The sequence below is a fragment of the Seriola aureovittata genome, chromosome 9 (assembly GCF_021018895.1).
Source record: "Seriola aureovittata isolate HTS-2021-v1 ecotype China chromosome 9, ASM2101889v1, whole genome shotgun sequence".
Lineage (NCBI taxonomy): Eukaryota > Metazoa > Chordata > Actinopteri > Carangiformes > Carangidae > Seriola > Seriola aureovittata.
Genome location: NC_079372.1, coordinates 9,077,501 through 9,097,500, shown reverse-complemented (window position 1 = coordinate 9,097,500; position 20,000 = coordinate 9,077,501). Strand labels below are relative to the sequence as shown.

The window sequence follows — 20,000 nt, the reverse complement described above, 5'->3', positions numbered from 1 at the left end:
CTGTTGTGCTCAGTCACATTTTTCTTATAACACCGCATGCCGAGGTATACTCTTTGAGCTCACTGTGCATGTATATATGCACTGTGTGTATGTGTATGCTGCCAGTTCAAGTGGGCAGTATAAATAAGGTTAAGCTGAGGGTGGACTGCTCGGCATGGAGTGTACTGAGCAGGAAGGGAGGAACGAGCATCTCTCTCCCTCTCTCTAAGCAACGTTGCAAAAGCTGCGCAGAAACACACCACAAAACCTTTTCTCTCTAGAGGCTTTCCATTACATCCTCATGCACACACACATTCACATACTCAAATGTACACAGAAACAGAAAGTTCCACGAGATCTTCTGTACACATAACCATGTGTCTCTGTGTGCACTGGCTTCTTTTGCTGGATTTGTTATCTATATCAAATTTCTTGATATTTTTAGGGGCTACAGGGATTTGTAGCTTTCTCTGGGGACAAGGCCAGGCTTCTTCTTATAAAATCGTTTTCCGTTACTCGGATATACAATCAAAACAACAAATTCTTTTACAGTGTATGACTTAAGTTTGATTTGTTACACATAACAAATATTAATGTCAAACATATGCCTGTCAACCTATATTTGTGTGTTTTGCAGGAAGCCCTCAGGTCATGCTGATAAGGAGGTGATGGCTGCCGCCGTCCTGACCTCACTGTCCACATCCCCTTTGGTGCTCTACCCTTCCTCTGCATCCACAGGTAACACCGATGCCTCAGCGTCAGCTGCATTTATCTGTGCACTTGGTGTACCTTCAGCTACGCCATCAAGTACTGACTCATCTACTATATTAAACAAATCACTTTAAATCATGTGTTACTGATTGTCAGTTAGGTGGAAAGGAATACTCATAAATCACTTGATGTTAGTTTACCCTGACATAGACTGAGATGCTGAGTCATCTATGTGCTAACCTGGATTCATCCAATGGGAGGTAGTATTAGCACTATTCCCTTATCTTTGTATGCATGCACGTTTTACTAAACCATGCATTTATTGGTAACTGTACATGGCTGTATCAAAGTACAAATAAATCTATAGTAATGTAAGTTTTTATTGTAGTATTCAGGAGTCTTCAGATCTAGCCAGAGGATGCTGTTGGTTTAGGAGGAGCTAAGTTTGATGAAAGGTTTATTTAATACAAAGTGTTGCAGAGAGGGGATGTTGGTTGACATTGTTGATTCATCACAGTTTGGTTAAGACTCATAAAAATGTCTGCACATGTGTGTAGGTTGGGAGTTTGGGTAAATGTTCCATTAAGCATCCCAACTATTAACACCACTCACTCCACACCTCCCTTGACACTCCTTAAACATTAAAATGCCTTTGTATGATTTGTGTAGCTTGACATTAAAAGTTGTCACATGGTCTACTCTAGGGCTTTCTGTGAAGTAGCACAGTAATCCTCATACACAAATTGATCAATGCTACATATTTATTTGAACTGAGATTCAACTCCTTAAATTTCTATAGGATATAGTTATTGGTTGGTATAAATTAATCCCCAGTGTACATGATGTGGATTACTAAAAGTTCCAGTTTTGTTTTGTTTTTATTTACATGTTTTGCCTCAGTAAAAGTCAGATCAAGTCAGTGTGATTATTAAGTCTTACAGGTTAAGCATTATTGGATTTGTGAAAAAGCCCAAGTGTATAGAAAGGGTTTGTGGGACAAGACTTAGAAATAGTACATTACCTGTCCAGGAAATCAAAGCTGTGTTGGGCTTAATCAGCAGAGCACAGTATAGCTTAATGAAAAATGTTAGGACAGAATCTACTACATGTAAGGTATTATAGATATTAGAATGTACATATCAAACAGGCTGTATTGGTTTATATACATATATATTAGGGCCTCTTAGAGATTTTTATTTCCATTTCAGAGGTAGGATTATACATTTATATTATATATTATATATATTGTGTTGCTGTTAATCTGAAGTTAACTGTGTGTATTCTTTAAACTGCAGTCCCAGAGCCAGCCAACAGGGCTTGGAAAGAAGTGCTGTCAGCAAGCTACAGCAGTTCCACCAGTGGCAACTGGAGCTGGGATGCCAGCGACCAATCGGTGCCCTCCACACCGTCCCCACCTCTGTCCAACGATACCAACAAGAACTTCCTGCTCTCATCCCAGGGTGATGATGTCAGTGAGGATGTCACAGAGAGCACGCACTTCATGTTTGAGGACCCCATACCTCGCAAACGAAAGGTAAAGATGGGTGTCTGATGTGACGTTCATGTCAAGTCCTGCGTCATATCTTGTCACAGTGAATTTTGTTATGTGAATAGTCAGTTGTATCTTTTATTTATTTATTTTCATATATTGGAAATATATGAAAAATAAAAAATTTCTGCATGTCATATCCCATTGAAGCAAATTTGAACAATTTTGTTCCCAGCCAGCATCTGCTATTATGCTGATTTAACATGCTGTGCATGCAACAATGTAATGTGGCACTTTTCACCTTCCAATTTATTCTTTATGAATTTTGTTATTAGTAAGGCACAAAGCAGTGTAATACCTGTGTCATTTTCTATACATATGAAGTGTATTTTAGAATTGAGTTGATGACAGAAAAAGTCAAAATGAACCTTTCTAGATGTGACCAATTAAGCCTTCAATGATCTTCACGCTTTAATAGACTTTGTTTGATATGGCTGCATTGTTCATAGTTTTGTCTAAAGACTTGATTGACACAGCTGGAAGATTTTTATTGTGGGTTTTAACTAAAAAGAAAAGTAGACATCCACAGTCACCAAGCTGTTTCTTGACCCAGCTCTTTGCTTGACACAGCCGTGGTTTTGTGGTTATCACTGCAGCCCAAGATGCCGTCCGCTCCACTTTTAACTAAAAACAAAAGTCAGAACACGCTGAGTAATACTTCAGGGCCACAGTTGTAGAGAAATAACTCGGATGTGCTTTTGTTATTTCTATAAAGTAGTAGCAGGGAGAGACTTTGGAAAACCCACTAGAAGAATTCAGAAAATGTAAGCACCATGCAGTTTAACAGCCTCTGACATACGGCTCGTCGCTCTCTGCTTGTGTGGATGATGGATTATGTTCTCTGTTTCACTTCTCCCCCTCTCATTTTTTTACGATAGCAACAGTCCAGAACGTCAAAGTGTTTTCACTGTCAGGAAGCTTTCTATCCCCCTTTCAGCCTTTTCAAGGGGAGAGGTAGGAAGGTTTAGAAAGAACGAAGGAGAGGAGGCAGACGGGGGAGGGATGATCAGCAGAAAGCAACAAAGAGTTCAAGGGATGCATGAAAATGACGATAGTCAGAGTGTAGGAGTAGAGGAGAATTGATGCTCAAGGTAGCAACGGGTGGAGAAATGAATCTCAGTATATCCTCTAGTCATACGGTGACAGAGGAGAGCTCATATACTGTACAATATGTGGGAGTTTGCAATTCAACCTCCCTGGAGTGGGGCAGCAGTGAAGATTATTGAGCTGCTGAATATATGAAACCATAAAGACTCCAAGGACGATGCTGCCAGAGACCTATGCCATACCATAGATAAGCAGACAGGAAATGAAGTAGGATGAAACTGGGCTGAGTATAGACTCACAAGTTGTGTGGAAGAGGGCTAAAGCATGAGCTAACTTGCTTTGTGTTGTGATACAGCTGACGCCAGCCCCAGAGGTCTAAACCTTCTATGAGCAGCTGCCCCTTGGATTGTAGGCTGTTTGATTTTGTGCAGGCAGTGAGTTAAGAGGATTATTAAACATTGCAATCACCAGTTTTACTGTAACAGTGTTAAGATGCAAGAAAAACGCTTAGAGAATTAAGTGATTTGTGATTGTTTGAGGGATTAAAGACTAGCTTTGCTGTGTAATTTGTATTAGGAAGGTTGTTTCAAACAGCATGGTAGGGGACATGCATATGGCCACCACCACTCAATTAGTTTAATAGCCTGTTGGTGTCAAATGCAATGAAAGGGAGAGCCAGTCAGTAAGAAATAGTTCAGCGGAATAGTAGTGTAGTGACTTAACATAACCATTGATAAAACCCGTTCTACTCTGACTTCTCTTGCTTTGTTTCCCTCTTTCTGTCTCTCCTGCTCTCTCCCTCCCTTTTTTCTTGCCCTTCTTTCTCCGAAGGCTTTTAAAAGGTAATGAGAGTACACACCCACTGTCTTTCATTAGCAGTGATGCAGGTCTCTGCCTGCTCATGGGACAGCTGCCAGCCCTTGATGTGTGAAAGAGAAAATGAATTGAAATAAAAAACACCCACTCCATCCATCCATCCATCCCCTCATGGCTTGCTTATGAAGCATGGACGGGTATTCTTGGTTTAATGTAAAATCAGATATGAGGAGGATCAGATATGAGAAGCATTTTCAATCCCTATTGTTAATGATCAGAGGTTAAAAGGAGGTCGCAGGTATGCTTGTGTGTGCCTGTCTGTGTTTAGATAGGGAAGTTCTTATATTTAGTACATGTACTGTATGTTGTGTTGAACATTAGAAAGGGGCACCCCCCGGCTGCACCTAACACCAGACTATTTCCGCTGCAATAGATCTTCACCCCAGCCCACAGCATGTACAGACAGCAGGAGGAGATCAAAATAGTACATTTATTTTGCTCTTCATTCTGTCAGTGAACATGAAAGTACTGTGAGGTAGACAGAGAAGGGTACAGTTTCATTGTCCTCTCCCTGTCTTTTTCTCTTTCTCTCTTTCTCTTTTACTCCGTTTGTGTCTGAACTTGTCACATATCGGGTTTCTATTTTTATAGGCTTGCTGTTCTAATAGTTTTCTAATGAGGTGTAGTGTTTGGCCCCTTGTAGAGTGGCACTCAATCCCCCACGAAGGCCTTTCTATTGAGTCTGCCAGTGAGATCCACACGGAGGAACATGATACCACATGCTACGTAAATCTCTGTTTCCTTTTAAAATACTCATGAGTGTTCTGCAGATGATAAGTTTAGTTTTATCAGTTTCTACCATGGCTGACAGGTGATCTTTTTTTATTACTGAGAAAATTATTCAAAACCAAAGTGCTAATCCAAAAACGGATGTGATAGCATACATGCACAGATTGCAAAATGGACATCAGTTACTGTCTAGTTTATCTATTGTTTACATTTGTGATATTGTTTCTGTGAGACATTATGTTGTCCTCATAGGCAATCACCCAACTCATGTTGGTTTTGGGCTAAATTTCTCTTTCAGAACTCCATGAAGGTGATGTTCAAGTGCTTGTGGAAGAACTGTGAAAAGGTCCTCAGCACCTCCTCAGGGATCCAGCGACACATCCGCACCGTCCACCTGGGGTGAGTTGCTAGTCATCACTAGAAAACCAAACACTCAGATATTGTGTCCTGAGATTCAGCAGTCCCATTTGCAGGGAGTTTTGATCAAATGTTAGCTGCATTTATTTTACATCTTATAGATATGCAATAAAAGGTTTGAAATAAAAACGATGATGCATTTAGAATATTTATTTCTCAATAAAGTCTCACATTCTGCCTAGTGTCTTAGCTCAACCCCTCCACACACACACCACCACTGCCAGACAGTAACATAATCTTTCAAGATGTTGTCATTATTTTAAAATATTTATTTATGTATAGTCATATTTATACATTCTAGGAATCCACTCTGCTAACGTGGACAATGATACTAATGACGTCTATTTGTTTTGTAGAACTGCAGGCTTAGTTTTTCAATTTAATAAAGACCTTCACTGTGTAGGTGTCAGTTTAGTAATCCTTGCTCTGCAGCTTCAGGGTAACAGTGTCAGTGTTGATGTGAATAGTGTGCTATGACAAGAAAAGTGACGCACATCTGACTTGTCAAAGCTTGGATGCTGTCCACCTGCCTGCCTGCTTTCACACCTGACTAGCTGAGCTTGTGTATCACCACTTCTCCACACATGTACGCATTGTATCATAGGTGGTCCAATTTATAAAAAATGAGTCATATTCTGAGGTTATAATCCATAAAAGCGCCAGATTACATTGACTGCTTTTACCCAGCAGGTACATTTGGCATAAAATAAAATGATGTATTTGTCACTCAGTGAAATACAAAGTATTAATAACTTTGATATTGTATAGTATAGTATTGTTTGAAAGATTTTTGTAATTATGGTAATTTTATGTTCATCTATTACTATATGCACAGAGAGACAGAGTCCTATGGTTACTTCATTCATTAGCTGAAACTCACACAGTTTATGAAGGAAAAAGCGTCCACACATCAGCAGCCTGTTTGTCTGAGGAGCTCTGCAGCACACTGGCTTTCACTGCCCCCTGCTGTTGAGAAGAGTAACCACGTTCTGCCGCTATCTTTGGTCAAATAAATGACAGCTGTGCTTATGTTTGTAGAGTGGTCAGTGATACGTTAGTAAAATGGAACATCACAGGCTTTTTTCATGACCACTATGTTCCCAAGTCAGTATTTCAAAACCATCTTAATGTTTTTTGGTTTACTTTGCTCTTCTTGTCAGTATTTTTTGTATGTTTACAGTTTATCATAAAAACAATCACACATATGTGCAAAGTATGCATAAATGTGTTAAATGTGTTGGTACATTTTTGGTAAAATGGAAGCTTTATTAGTGGCTCTGGGCAAAGTTAAAGAAAAAAATCCAGTTTTCTAACTAAAACGAAAAGAAAAAGAAATTTTCAAAACGATGCTGATTATTGAACTAAGATTAAAATCATCCATAAATAAATATACAACTGACATTTTTTTAATGGAATGTATTTTAACTAGTATTTCTTCAGTGCACAGAAATGTTTTCTGTTTCATTTCCAGAGACTAACAGCATGAAAACAATGTGCTAGATGGCAGTAACAATATATCTTAGACCTACTCAACCCAACTCAAGCATAGGCAACAGTCTTCAGGCTAATGCACCTCAGAGGAATGAGAGCATTTGAGATCATGGCCCTGACCACCAAATTAGAGATTGCAGATTGTAGAGAAGTGAGTAGAATTATTTCAGACACATACAGTAAAGTAAGTACTTCGCATTTTCTGGCATTCATGCTTATGGATTTGAAATGAAAGGGAAAAACATTTTCTAAGCTCTTGAGATTAAGTATTAATGTATTACATACATAAAGATATGGTCAAAGACGATTAAGCATAGATGCCGAAAAGTTTATAATACTTTATAGCGTGAGTGGCCAACAGAGTTTAACGCTATGCATCAATAAAAATGCTGTGGTCAGAGGAATTAGCAAGCAACAAGGACAATAAGAGAAGGGTTGCATTATAGCATTATAGTCTTCAAAAACTGCAGGACCCTAACCTTAAGAGGAAAATTAAAATTAGATTAAAATAGAGTTAAAACAATCTTAAGTTGGGGATGTGTAGATTTTAATTTTTTAGTTGCTGTTTCTCTCCTGCAGGCGAAACAGCGACTCGGACTACAGTGATGGAGAGGAGGACTTTTACTACTCAGAGATTGAGGTCAACATGGACAGCCTAACAGAGGGATTGTCCAGCCTCACACCCACCTCCCCCACCACAGCCGGTCCTCCACCCGTCTTCCCGCCACCACTCACTGACGTCCCTCACTCCGAACACATCAACATGAACGGCTCACAGAGCCACGCCCCGACACTGCTCAGTCAATCAGCTCCCTCCACACTCTGCCACATCCGCACTGACCACGCCTACCAGGTAATCCACACACGCCACCAGAGAGATTTTGGACACACACTTACACTACTAAATTGAATTTCTAAAAAAAAAAAAAAACATTGCAATACAATTGAAAACAAGGAAAAACATTAAGCAGTCCATATGTTACCAAGCCACAAAGTTTCAGTTTACTATCGTATGGAATTTGCAGAGGCAGTTTTTGAGATCAGTGTAGCAAAAAGCGCAGAGGTCAGGGTGAATTACCTAACTCCTACACTAGTGTGGGAATATATATCAGGGAGAGAAAGGGAAAAATTTCTTGCAAATATTAACATAAGTTCACATGAACAATGAAGTCAACCTATTTTTAAGCCAGAAAACTTTTAGTCATGAGATTTAATTATGCTTAAATTCCTGCTTGCAACACTTTATTTGAACAGCTTTGTAGCAACTTTGGATATCTATGCCTCATTCCTCTTCTTCTGCTCATCCTTCCTCCTTTTCTTCCTCTTCTTCTAACCATAACCAATTCATGTGCACCCCTCACTTGTTTGTCCTTGGAGGTAAAAATGAAATGTTTTTTGTTGGAAGAACATATTTAGTTAAAGTATAAATCTTTAAAATATTCAATATTGAATTCAGTCCTTCACAGTGGTTGGCGGTAGTATTGAGCTTTCAGTTGCCGTGACAACGCAAAATGCACAGTAAAGTAGACTTAGGTTATGCATATGAAGTGCAATTGCTTCTTATGTTTCATTTTGTTTATTGCTCATACTCATTATCTTCTATTTATTATTGCTAACCTCACGTTCTCTCTACTAAGGATGGGTACCGAGCCCCGGTATTTAACGGGCCCTGGGGCTACATTATTCAAGACCGCAGTATCAATAAGCTCCGGCCTCAACGGTTCTTCTACCGGTACTGGAGCAGTCACGTTTTTTTTTTTTTTTTTCTCCGCTAGATAAACGTTATCTTGCACATTTATTTCACCAACTCTGTCAAATATCCGTCTATTTATGTATATTTTCGCTATTTACACAGAAGACGAGAGATCTGTCGCTCTCTCTCTGCCTGCCTGCTGTTAGTGTGAGCAGAGGGCAGGGGGACGGGGCTGTTGTTCCAGTGACACACACCAGACAGTGCAGGGCACACACCAACTCAAGCTCGTAGCCTATACCTTTAGAGAAACAAAGATGGCGGAGAGCACCAAACGGTGTGAGTTTGAAGAGTGTGGCTCTACTTTACTAGAGTTGATGCAAACACAGCCCAAACGTGACAAATGTTTTGTTTGTTCAAGTTTTTCTTTCTTCCTCAAAAAGTATCGAGTACCGTTAAAGTACCAGCTCAATAAGCAGTTTCGGTAAGAGTAGTAGTACCATTAAAATCTTAACGATACCCATCCCTACTCTCTACTATTTTTTATGCTCTCTTAGAAACAGTTTTGTACCATAGCCTACAATTGCCTGCCACTATTACGGATAAACTGTTCAAATTTTTCTGTTTATGTAAAATACAGATTTCTGTGTTAAGTGGTTTTGGTCTTGATCCATAATCAGCATTGATATGAAGGCACATTTTACATTAAGAGGTGGAGAAATACATTCCCAACTAATTATATGATCTCTTTCTTCTGTGCTTTCTGTCGGTTTCTATCTGCACTTTTCCTATCCCTCGTTGTCTCTGTCATGTCCTTTCCTTGCTGCGATGGGGTGGTTGTCCATGTTCCAGGCCACTGCTCCAGTGAGTATCCCAGTGGGTCCTGAGCTGGCAGGGTTAGGCAGTGGTAAAGGGACCGGGCCTGGAACTCGGACTGGGAACGGCATCAGTGTGTCGTGGCAGTCCCCTCCTGTCATTTTCAAAGGCGTCCCGGTGAGTGAGGCTTTGTCTCACGCCTTTTTATCTAAATCTTAACCACTCTCCTGCTGTTTCTCCACTTGTAGCCATTTGAGCTTTTTGTCGCTCTGGTTTTCTCTCTCCCTGCTTCTCTATACCGTCACCTTTTTATATAGAAAGGCATCAGTCTGTCTGGATATAGCAGAGTTCATCCAAAGATGCTATTCAAAGTCCCTAACATATAGTCAAGAAAAGAAACCATCAACAAAATGTGCATGCATTGATAACATTGAATATCTGTTGCAAACATTATACTGTATGTGCTGTCTCAATGTTGTGCATATAAGACTTATACAAATGAATAGAAATAAAAGGGTAAAAAATTAGTTTGGAGTAAAAACAAGTCAAACTAAAAGAAACTGAAGGAATATGTGTTAAAAACAAGGTTAAAATATTACTCTGTAAAATCCTCAGTGTCTCTAGTGGGCTGTTTTAAAGGCAGAAGCCATAATGGTTGAAGGCAGCATTGCCTTGAATTAGAGGCTGGGCTCCAAGAACAACCAGGGGACAGTCAGAGAACCTGAGGGATCTGGAAGGCACATACTGTATCTTAAAAGCACATCAGACATACTCAGGCATAGAACTGTTTAAATATTTACAAACCAATAAAAGGATCTTAGAATCAATAATAAGCCTGACAGGCAACCACTGCAGGGACACAAAACATGTATGTAATGCCATCTTTTCTGGTTGTAGATAGAAACATGTACGGATGAATTTGATGAATTGATTTTGAACTGTGCTGCTTTTTTCTGGAAACAGTTAAGGAGAGCATCAAGATAGTGCAGCCAGCTGGTGATGAAGGAGCAGATCAACGTCTGTACTTTGCTTTTTCAGTGATAAACGCAGAAAAAAAGACAACTTTAAGCCTAATGACAGCAATGCAAAGTTGGATGTCATCCGTGTGACTGTGATAACTCGTGCCTGTCTTCAAAGCTTTTTGAAGTTGCACCGTACAGAGCTCCACAAGGTTATATTGTGGCTCTTGCTAATCAAAAGCAATAAAGAATGTTCTTCTAGTAAGGCACTGTAGGAATGACAATAGTGACTGAGGCCAAAAGTCTGTCTAAAAGTATAAAATGTTCGACAATATTTCAAGCTGCACAAAGAAAACAACACTGATCCTTAAGTTGTTTGCAGCTGTTGCCAAAGCTGTCTCTGTGATCTCTGTGCTTTGCATGTTGGTTACAGTAAAGATGTAACCCTAATGAGTACACTAAGAGAAATTCACTGCTGGCTTGATGGCAGTGCTAGACCAAAAGATGATGTATAAAAACAGGAAAATCATTTGCACATTCCAGTATGTGCAATCTGAAATTATTGAGGCAAGCTTTTTCGATCAGCTACAGATACTCTTACCGGTTAGTTAAACTGGTACACCAGTATTACTATAAATTATTGTAGTTTATTCTGACAGGGATAAAGGTTTTGTCTTTCTGATAACTGACCAGACCAGACACCATGAGGTGTCACTCTATAAGTACTGTATTGAACAATGCACTTATGATGTCTTTTCACTTTTGCAGGGGCCTGTGACTCACGTCCGAACAGTGAGCATCGGTGAAAAGCGGCAGCCGGCAGCCAACACACACACCACTGTTAACAAGACCCATGCTTTAATAACGCCACCAGCCAAGTCAATACCAGGAACCAGGTATGCAGCAGCCGTTTTCTGTGTGCATGTGTATGTGTTATTGTGTTAGAAGTGATTCTGTGGGGCAAAGAGTACTGCAGTTATCTCTATGATTCTAATGTATGGGACTGTGTTAGTATATTTTGCATCTTGATCATATGACTCAGCAGTGAAGGTTATCAATACCAAATTGTGTTTCTTTCTTTCTTTCTTAAATTGTCCTAACCCTTCAAACACAGAAATAATTGAATATAATTACAATCGTAGCAGTGTGTTAATTAATAGCTTATTGCCAGTGGGATGTAAAATAAGGACATGGAGACACATATTTATGTCATTGCTCTAATGTTAAAATTTCTGAATAGTATGTGGCCTCTGTTGACTTTCTCGTAAGGCCCAACCAGAGTCACAACAAACACACTCTGCACAGCCAGCACCCTGCACAGCTCTTCATGGCGCTGACTCACATCAGATCAAACATCAGATCAAATTTAAAAAATGTATTTGCATGAAATCATCAACCACTTCAAAGATGGTTTCTCTGTATTAATTCATGTTCATACTTGATAGTAATTGACTTGTTTAAGGGAAAGACTTCTTCATTTGTGTGTATTTGTATATATATATATATATGTGTGTCTGCCCCTGCACTTACATGCGCATGGACACATTTAGGTGCCTTCTAGCGCATTGTACATATATGTGTGTTTTTTTTGCCCGTGTGGGAGCCTAGAAGTCTGTGTGCATGTCCTTATGCTGTCACATCTGCTGTTACCAAGGAAACCCCGTGGGGAGGCAAAGAAGTGCCGAAAGGTGTACGGCATGGAGAAGAGAGACATGTGGTGCACAGCCTGTCGCTGGAAAAAAGCCTGTCAGAGATTCACCGACTAATCCAGTCCCCTACCCACGTCTGTGAGATGAGCTCGTCCTCACTCAGAGCGACAGCGATGTGGACTCTTCCACTGAGGGAGACGAGGGGAGATTTTTTCACGATGGAGCTCTCAGTGCTGCTTCCTCTGGCCCAGTAGGGGCTTTGCCTTCTCTCTTTTCCGTTTCCAAAAACAAAGAGAAAATAAAACTGGTGGGTAAAAACAACTAAAAACTAAATCAGCAAGAAAAAAAAAAACTTTATGCAGGTTTGGAGACTTTTTCTAAGACTGAGACATTTTCACTCTGTTGATGAATAAGGAAAAAAAGAAACATTTAAATTGGATTCTGAACCTTCTGATTTGATTTTTGTTTCTCGCCATTTCTCACGGCCTCAACTCAAGGCAATGTTGAAAGACTACAGATAAGCTTTTTGGTATACTCTGTTTTTCATTATAGGAGCATCATGTAAGCTACTGTTTACGAGGTGGATAATGACTCTTAGGAGGTTCAAGGGTTAACACCAGATTTGCTCAGTAAGACCTCTGTAGCATATCCGTTTTTCATTGTCACTGTTTAAGGGACTTAAAACCTACCAAAGGCAAAAGACCTGTTCGCTTACAACTGACAGCTTAGGTGTAAGATCAATACCGAATCTAACATCACTGTCTTCTGCAGCCTTACTAGGTATCGACTGTATGTTTAAACACATATTGTTCCATATCTAACAACATGTTCATCAATCACATTCAGTACAGCCAGCGACACTTCTTGTAATTTTCCAGAAATGCACAAAAACTTCACACCAAGTGGTACAAAGAGTTTTTCCCTTGACTTTCCAAAATATTTTAGAGGGATGTACACGATATATGAAATATATTTTCCCTATATATTTCCCTCTCTTCTTTTCTATACTTGTACCCTAAAGATATGCACCTTGAAGAAAAAGGTTGACTTTTAGAGTATCACTGTAACCACAGCGAATAACTGAGAGAGTCGATAACTATTTCTTATACAGAGTTTATTTTCAACAATGAGTTGCTTAAGCAACTAGCAGTTGCACTGTGCAATCAGCAGAATTAGAGCATTTTAATATTGTCTTTTTTGCTTTATGGTTGTCATTGTTATTAGGGTGATTGAGGCAGAAATGCTCATGTTTTCCTTTGACAGCTCATGTTCTTAAAGAGATTGTTTACCACAATGAATGATACATGAATGATAACTGCCCTTTGAAACTTTAACTTACGGTCTGACTGATGTAAATTATGTATGTAGGTAAATAATATAGAGATCGTAACCCAACAATCACTACCTGATAATAAGTCAGGCATTCTAATTCATTTCTTACAGTCTGAAATGGACAGCTTATCCACTCTTTAATCTTTGGAATAATTAGCATAAAGCAGCAGTGCAACAATATGTAGATACCAAACCTAACTTCATAGAAATTGAGACTTTTCCTCATGTTTTCACTAGATGTGTTTAATCCTTTAAAAGTATCTTTCACTCTGGTCTGACATTTTAAAATGAAAAGTAAGAATCAAATTAAGTAAAAGTAGCAAAAGTTTTAAGATGTTGTACCAAAGTGGTATCGTACTTTTTAGAATAAGACTGTAATAGTTAATGATGGGTCAAGTTTTCCAAGCTTTAGATGAGATATAGGTGGTAGATTTTTAGATAGTTAGAAATTGTAAACTTTTTGATCTATCCCTGTCATATTTGTTTTTGTAGCAATCTCCAGCAATATTGGCCATCCTAAGAGAATTGCACCCTTTAATGTTAAAATCCAATTTTTTACTTGCCTCGTATCTCTATATCTCCAAGATATAAAACAAAAAGAGGTAGAAAACATTCAAAGACGTCAGAAGCAATCTTACAACTCTGTTTTCTAGAAATAGTTATAAGATATCCTCTTCTGCGACACAGGAGGGTTTCCATAAAAGAAAAACAGTGAAATTAGAACATAATGATGATCTATTATTGGTGATATTATTAATGGAAGTAGAAGATTGAACCACACATCAGTGGTCATAATTAAGAATGTTTTTAAGTAATTCCTGCATTGAAAAATTTCCACAAGAGTTGAGCTTTTTTTTATTTCCCCCTCATTAGTAATGTACAGTTGGTGTTAACCTGCTCTGAGTCGACTCAGTCACACTTCAGATTTAAATAACTGTGATAAAGACAATACTGGGCTTTTTAAGATGATAACCTGCTGCCCATACCCAACCATATAGTCCAGTCAATTAATTTATTTATATAGCCCAAAATCACTAATTTGCCTCAAGGTGCTTCACAGTCTGTACCACTTAAGACATCCTCTATCCTTAGACCTACAATCCACAGAAGGAAAAACACCACAAGAGGAAAAAAGACCCTTTAACAGGTTTTTTTCTGATCTGCTCACATAGGCAGTCATGACAGTAGATGTATATTTTTTGAAGAGATTCACCTTTGCGCTGTGTGTTAGCAGCTTTCTGAATGTAGGTTCTGCTGTGTGTTCTCTACTTTTGAAGCGCTCCTGACACTGAGCTTACCTGATCACCATAGTAACTTATCACACACACACACACACACACACACACACACACACACACACACACACACACACACACACACACACACACACACACACACACACACATACACATACACACACAGTGCCTGTCCTTCCCTGTGTGAGCAGGCCAACTTTGAGCAGACGCCTTGACTGAGGATCAGTGCGACTTCTCAGACCTCTGTCGCCATAGAAACACCTGCACTGTCCTCTGTCACCACAGGGTCATTTGCGCTGTCTGCTGTCGGCCGACACCACGTTACAAGTGACCAGTTATCACTTCTCGATGAAAGACGAGAAGCAGATGCCTGATTGCTCATTGCATGCTTGAAGTCAATGGGCAGAAACATTAAGCACACATGGTTGCTGTGATAGTACTGCTTAATATCTCATTCAGTTCCTGTTATAAACCACCATATTGTTTTGAAAATTACTGATCCTGCCTGAAAAGTGTTTATTCCAGTGGCATCCCAGATAAGCTAGGCCTCCCTCTCTCTCAGCTTGTGAGAGCAGGCGGCAGGCCTCTTCCGATCAGAAACTTCACAAAGTGCCAATGAAAAGAACATAAAAAGGAAAAAGGTATACTGACCTAATGAAATTGCACTATGTTGCACTGCGCAAAGACATGTTTTTATACATGGACATTTTATATACAAATTTTGAAGTGAAAGGATTTTCTTTTTTCGAGTGGGTGGGCGGGATGTCGTCACTGCCCGATGGAATAAATGGGGTGTCAGGGATCGGGGTTCTGTACCTCTGGGGTCCCCCATTATTAGCAAGTGATCTTGACAGTTAGTGTCTTTCTCTCTGTGTCAGATTTATCGTACTAAACATAGTGGTGCTGGCAGTCACAGAAGTGTGGTACTGAGAAGTACAGTGTGGTACTTAGGTAGTCAGTCACTTTGCCTTTTCCTTGGAGGAGTGCCAAGGGCCGAAAACAGCACCTGCCTTGTCTCAGTGATAGGAAAACACCGGTCTCAGTCAGCAGCTACACGTTATCGTCTTGATAGCAGATGCTTCACAGTGTTTAATTGCCTGGAGTTTTTTCACAATACACACTTTTTTTTTTTTTTTTATCCGTAAAGCTCATCTTTGTGCTTTCTTTACTTCAATAAAAAAAGAAAAAAAAAAACAGGTTCATGCTTCTTTACATTTTACTGAGCTGAGGTGGTAACTGTAGATACTGTTATTAGTGCTGGATACCACTTTTGATTCTGTTATCTCTGGTTTGGTCATAGATCGAGTGTCAAATGCAACCCATCAGCTCTCTCTCTCTCTCTCCATCCTCAGTGTAAGCACTTTTAGATTCCACCAGCAGGGTTAGAGGCCAATGCTTTTGCTGGCAGTGAATGGGACTGTTAGCACATGTTAAGCTAACAGGCTCATGTGGTTGTTGGCCACTATTCCACCTTTTTTTTTTTTCTTTTTTTCGAGTTGCACTAAACTGGCCCGTGAAGATTAAAACCCAGGCTGCATCATTAGGAGCTCGGCTCGGCTCGGCTGAGTGCGGCTTGGGTCATCGTGGCCTGAAAGAAACTCTGGGTACAAAGTTGCTCTTGTGTACAGATCTTGGACAAGAGAACTTTATTGGTGAATTTTTGCAAAATAGATCAACGATTAAAAACTTTCACATAGTAAACGAGAGATGGAGATTGAAGTTGACTTCATGGGTGTGCAGGGAAACTGGGGATTGACAGTAGATGGAAAGCAGACACGAGATGTGCAGTGACGATGTAGATGGATTTGCAGTTTCAGGGCTTTCTTGTACATATGCAACAAAAGAGAACCGTGAGGCTTTTTCATATATTGTTGTTTTTGTTGTTGTTTCTCTGTTATATGAAAAGGAAACTTTTTTTACAGTACAGTTGCTCAGAATATTTTTCTTTCTTTTTTTTTTTTCTTTTTTTTTTTTTTAAAAAGTCGATTGAGAAGCTATAGTGAACATAACACATAAAGATTCAATGTATATTGTAGCTTAGAGGCAAAGGGGAGAAAAACAAAACCCGTTGAATGTATAAAACCTACAAAAATAAAAAGTCTTTTCTGTTGTTTTATTTGCTGGCTAGTTTGTACCGCCTGTAGTCAACCAGTAGCGCGTCCTGATTTTTGATATCCAAATCTTTTAACACCCACTGACAGCTGTCGCCACACTGCTAATTCATAACACAACCATGCAGTATTGCTTTACTATCTTACTTTGTGCAATGAGATGCTTTATAATGGAACAAGAACTAACTTGAGCTTTTTTGGTGACATCTGGGCAACTCGCTCACACTGTTGCTGTTCGTCTTTTGTCTTTCTCCCCGCCAAATAGTACTATTTTTTTTTTTTTTCTCGGAATGTGTGTCGTTGTTGTGGATGTTGTTTGTGGTTGTGACGTTAAGTTGTTGTTAGGCAGGATAACCATCAACCTTTGGTCATGATGAAAATTGTAACCTTGTGGAAATCTTTATCCTGCCGTGCACATTCCAACAGACAGCACGCTTCTAGTGTCTTCCACTTGTTTCCCAATAGACATATCCTTCCCATTTCCTTCTCACTACAGTGATTCTTCTCCGATCACCTTGTCCTTTTCCATTTCCTGTTCTTGTGCTATCCAGCTTTACTGTGGTCCCACCCAAGCCTTTACCCAGTATATTAAGCTAAACTAAACCCTTGAAATGTGCATTAAAAAAAAAAGCCTTTGTTTTTTCCAAATATGTCAAAATCTATGTGCTGCTTTCTTGAATGTCAGTTTTCATTTGTGCGTAAACCAGCAGCAGCAAAGCCAATAGATCTCCTTCCAAATCAAATGTAAATGCATTGCAATGGCAGCTCCACTCAGTTTTCGGCTTTTTCTACTGTGCTCTTATTGTTTGTCCAGGCTTTTACCCTCTGTGCGTCAGATCTCTCATTTCATGACCATTTTTTTTCCCCTGTTGTGTTTTTACTGAGCCTTACACTGGCCGGTGTGAAAACTGACTTTTGCTATGTTTTTTTTTTCTCATTGATTGATTGATTGATTGATTGTCTGGCTGAGTTTGAGGTTGTTTTGCATGTCTAGCATCGCTCAATTTTTTTCCTGTTTGTTTTCTTGTTAGGAGATACAACACTGAAGGGTTTTATGTGTTAGATTTCCCCTTTCAGAAACTGATAACCCAAGGCTGATTAAGTTTGTTTTCCTCTAAATGTAAAGATGATCATCGCAGCCCAGCGCACACACATACACACGTACAGCGCTAAAAGCATTTTGAGGGAAACGTGAAATCAGCCTTGGGTCTTCACTGGAGGGCAAGATTTCTCCTGTGTGTGGGCTCAGCCTCTGGTCTTCATCAGCAGTCCCACGCACATGGGGGAAGCACTTTCTGAGGAGTGGTGCACTCAGAGTATTTGTATGAATGTCAAGCCTATGAGTAGTGCTTGGAAAGATGGATGACCATGTATGATGCTGATAATGTGATCTATGTGATGTAATGTGACAGAAAGAAAATAAACCTGAATGGAAGACGGTTGCTGCCAGTTTTTTTTAACATGTGGATGAATAAATCACTGCAGGAGATGTTTATAATGGGAAATATTCCAAATAAGGAAATGTGCCAGTGTAAAATTGTAGACTGAATTCATTCCAGTGTCTACTGTCTTTGACTTGTCTATTCTGACCCCTTGTGGGCAGTAGTTGTAACGACAAGACTAGTTCCATAAACTGCCCCGACGGGAACAAGAAAATAAAAGCCACAGCACACATCGGTCACTTCTTTACAGCAGCAATTTCAAAATTTATTGAGACTGATTGGTTTTTGCAAATAATAGTCAAGCTAATTCTTCCACTAAACATGAAGTTAGAAAGAGGCTTGGATGGCCGGCGGGCCAGCCCCAACATCAAAACAGGAGGCTCATGGTTGACTGTAAAAATGTTTTGTGATCAGTACTATCAACCAAAAAATATCTGCACAAGAGCACTTAAATCTGCCCAAAACAAAACAGGTGTAAAAACAGGACAGGTTTTTTTGATTATTTAACACATTTTGTTACAAACACAGGTTTATGATAATCATCAATATAAAGTCAGTATCATATTGAACAATATTCCCAATGAAAATAAACAAACCTCAAGCTTCAAGGGCAACCTTTTACAAATTAAAGACCCTCTGAAACTTGAGAGAGGAAAATAAATAATATATAATAGTAATATAAATTCATATATATGAAGGTATACACACATCACTCTTAGTAGAAGAACAAAATCTAAAGTAAAAAGCGCCAATTTTGAAATATAGTATAATATAGATATACCCATATCTATGGCTTCATGATTTGCACGTGTGAATCAAGCTATACAGGCTAAATGAGGATTGCAATTTGTACACGTCTAAGAATACCCATATTCATCTGCAAAAGAGCAAATAGTTCCAGTTTTGCATCGTGGAATGAGACAGTTGTGTGCAGATGCCGAAGACGTCGCTTTGGTATGACAAAATGAACACAGGCATGCAGTTAAGACCACAGAATCAGGGCACAAAAGGTCATCAACACACGGTGGGAAGGAGAATCTAGTCGCCCATCATGATTTGTCTCTTTGAAGTTTTATCCTCAAACATTTTGCACCTCTAATCTGATCAGTCACATCTCAGTAATCTCTTTCCATCAATACAAATATTCAGTCGTCTCTCGGAAACAAGCACTCTCACAAGCACACAGGTGAAATGTCATTGAGGCACATATTGAGGGGTTGATGGCAGACTTTTTCCTGAAGTACAACCCAGTATGAGGAAGAAGACATACAGTACAGGTTGTGAGAAGAGCGCAGGAACGGGGAGTCACACATACATCCAGACGTCTCTCAAGTGGCCACAACAGCACCACAGGACAGAGATTTGTCACTGATCATGGGCTCCTTCCACACCCACCATTGACATTCATAAAAATCCTACCCCATTGTCTTTCTTCTTTTTTCACCCCAGAAAAGTACAACTATTTAATAAATGGGTCAAACAAAAACACAATAAATAATACCAATAAAATAAAGACATTGCCAGACATGAAGAAAGCATCACAGATCGCATTGTACTGATTTTCTCAGTGGGGGTTTATGGGAAGTGCAGTCCATGGCACCTTTAGCAGGGAGGCCTGATGTGTACGACCAGCACTGGCAACAAAAATATTTCCCAGAGTTACTACTGCAGCGCTCACTTTCCCTTTATGTAAATGAACTAAAGTTCAAGCCAGTAAAACGCTGGCGGATAGAAATACAGCATGTAGACTCGACAGCCTTCGGTCTGCATGCTGCATTTCTACTTGATTGTGTGTCATGCGAAGGCGTGATACAGTAGAAACTAGAAAAAATAAAATAAAATCAGCTTGGTTTCAAGATGCAGTCTTCAAAAGCTAGCCAGTTCTTCCACGCAGCCCTTCATATTCACAATAATACCATAACATGTGCACTTTTTTTTTTTTTTTC

General features: G+C 39.5%; 2 protein-coding genes across 4 annotated transcripts in view; one reads left to right on the top strand and one right to left on the bottom strand.

Annotated features, from left to right (window-relative positions):
* Positions 1-18,051, top strand: part of slc2a4rg (SLC2A4 regulator) — a 39,224-nt gene extending 21,173 nt beyond the window's left edge. Inside the window, exons 3-9 of one of the 2 annotated variants that reach the window (XM_056384490.1) lie at positions 617-717; positions 1,986-2,224; positions 5,190-5,290; positions 7,379-7,652; positions 9,342-9,482; positions 11,033-11,160; positions 11,919-18,051. In XM_056384490.1, the coding sequence (XP_056240465.1) occupies positions 617-717; positions 1,986-2,224; positions 5,190-5,290; positions 7,379-7,652; positions 9,342-9,482; positions 11,033-11,160; positions 11,919-12,030 (1,096 nt within the window). In that variant the 3' untranslated portion in view covers positions 12,031-18,051. The remainder of the gene's footprint in view (positions 1-616; positions 718-1,985; positions 2,225-5,189; positions 5,291-7,378; positions 7,653-9,341; positions 9,483-11,032; positions 11,161-11,918) is intronic. The other variant, XM_056384491.1, reaches the window with a different exon arrangement.
* A 239-nt stretch (positions 18,052-18,290) lies between these two features.
* zbtb46 (zinc finger and BTB domain containing 46) overlaps positions 18,291-20,000 on the bottom strand; it is a 68,519-nt gene continuing 66,809 nt past the window's right edge. For both annotated transcript variants that reach the window (XM_056384489.1, XM_056384488.1), the window contains one exon: positions 18,291-20,000. This exon is cut by the window's right edge and continues 2,832 nt beyond it. The gene's annotated coding sequence lies outside the window, so the exon portion shown is untranslated.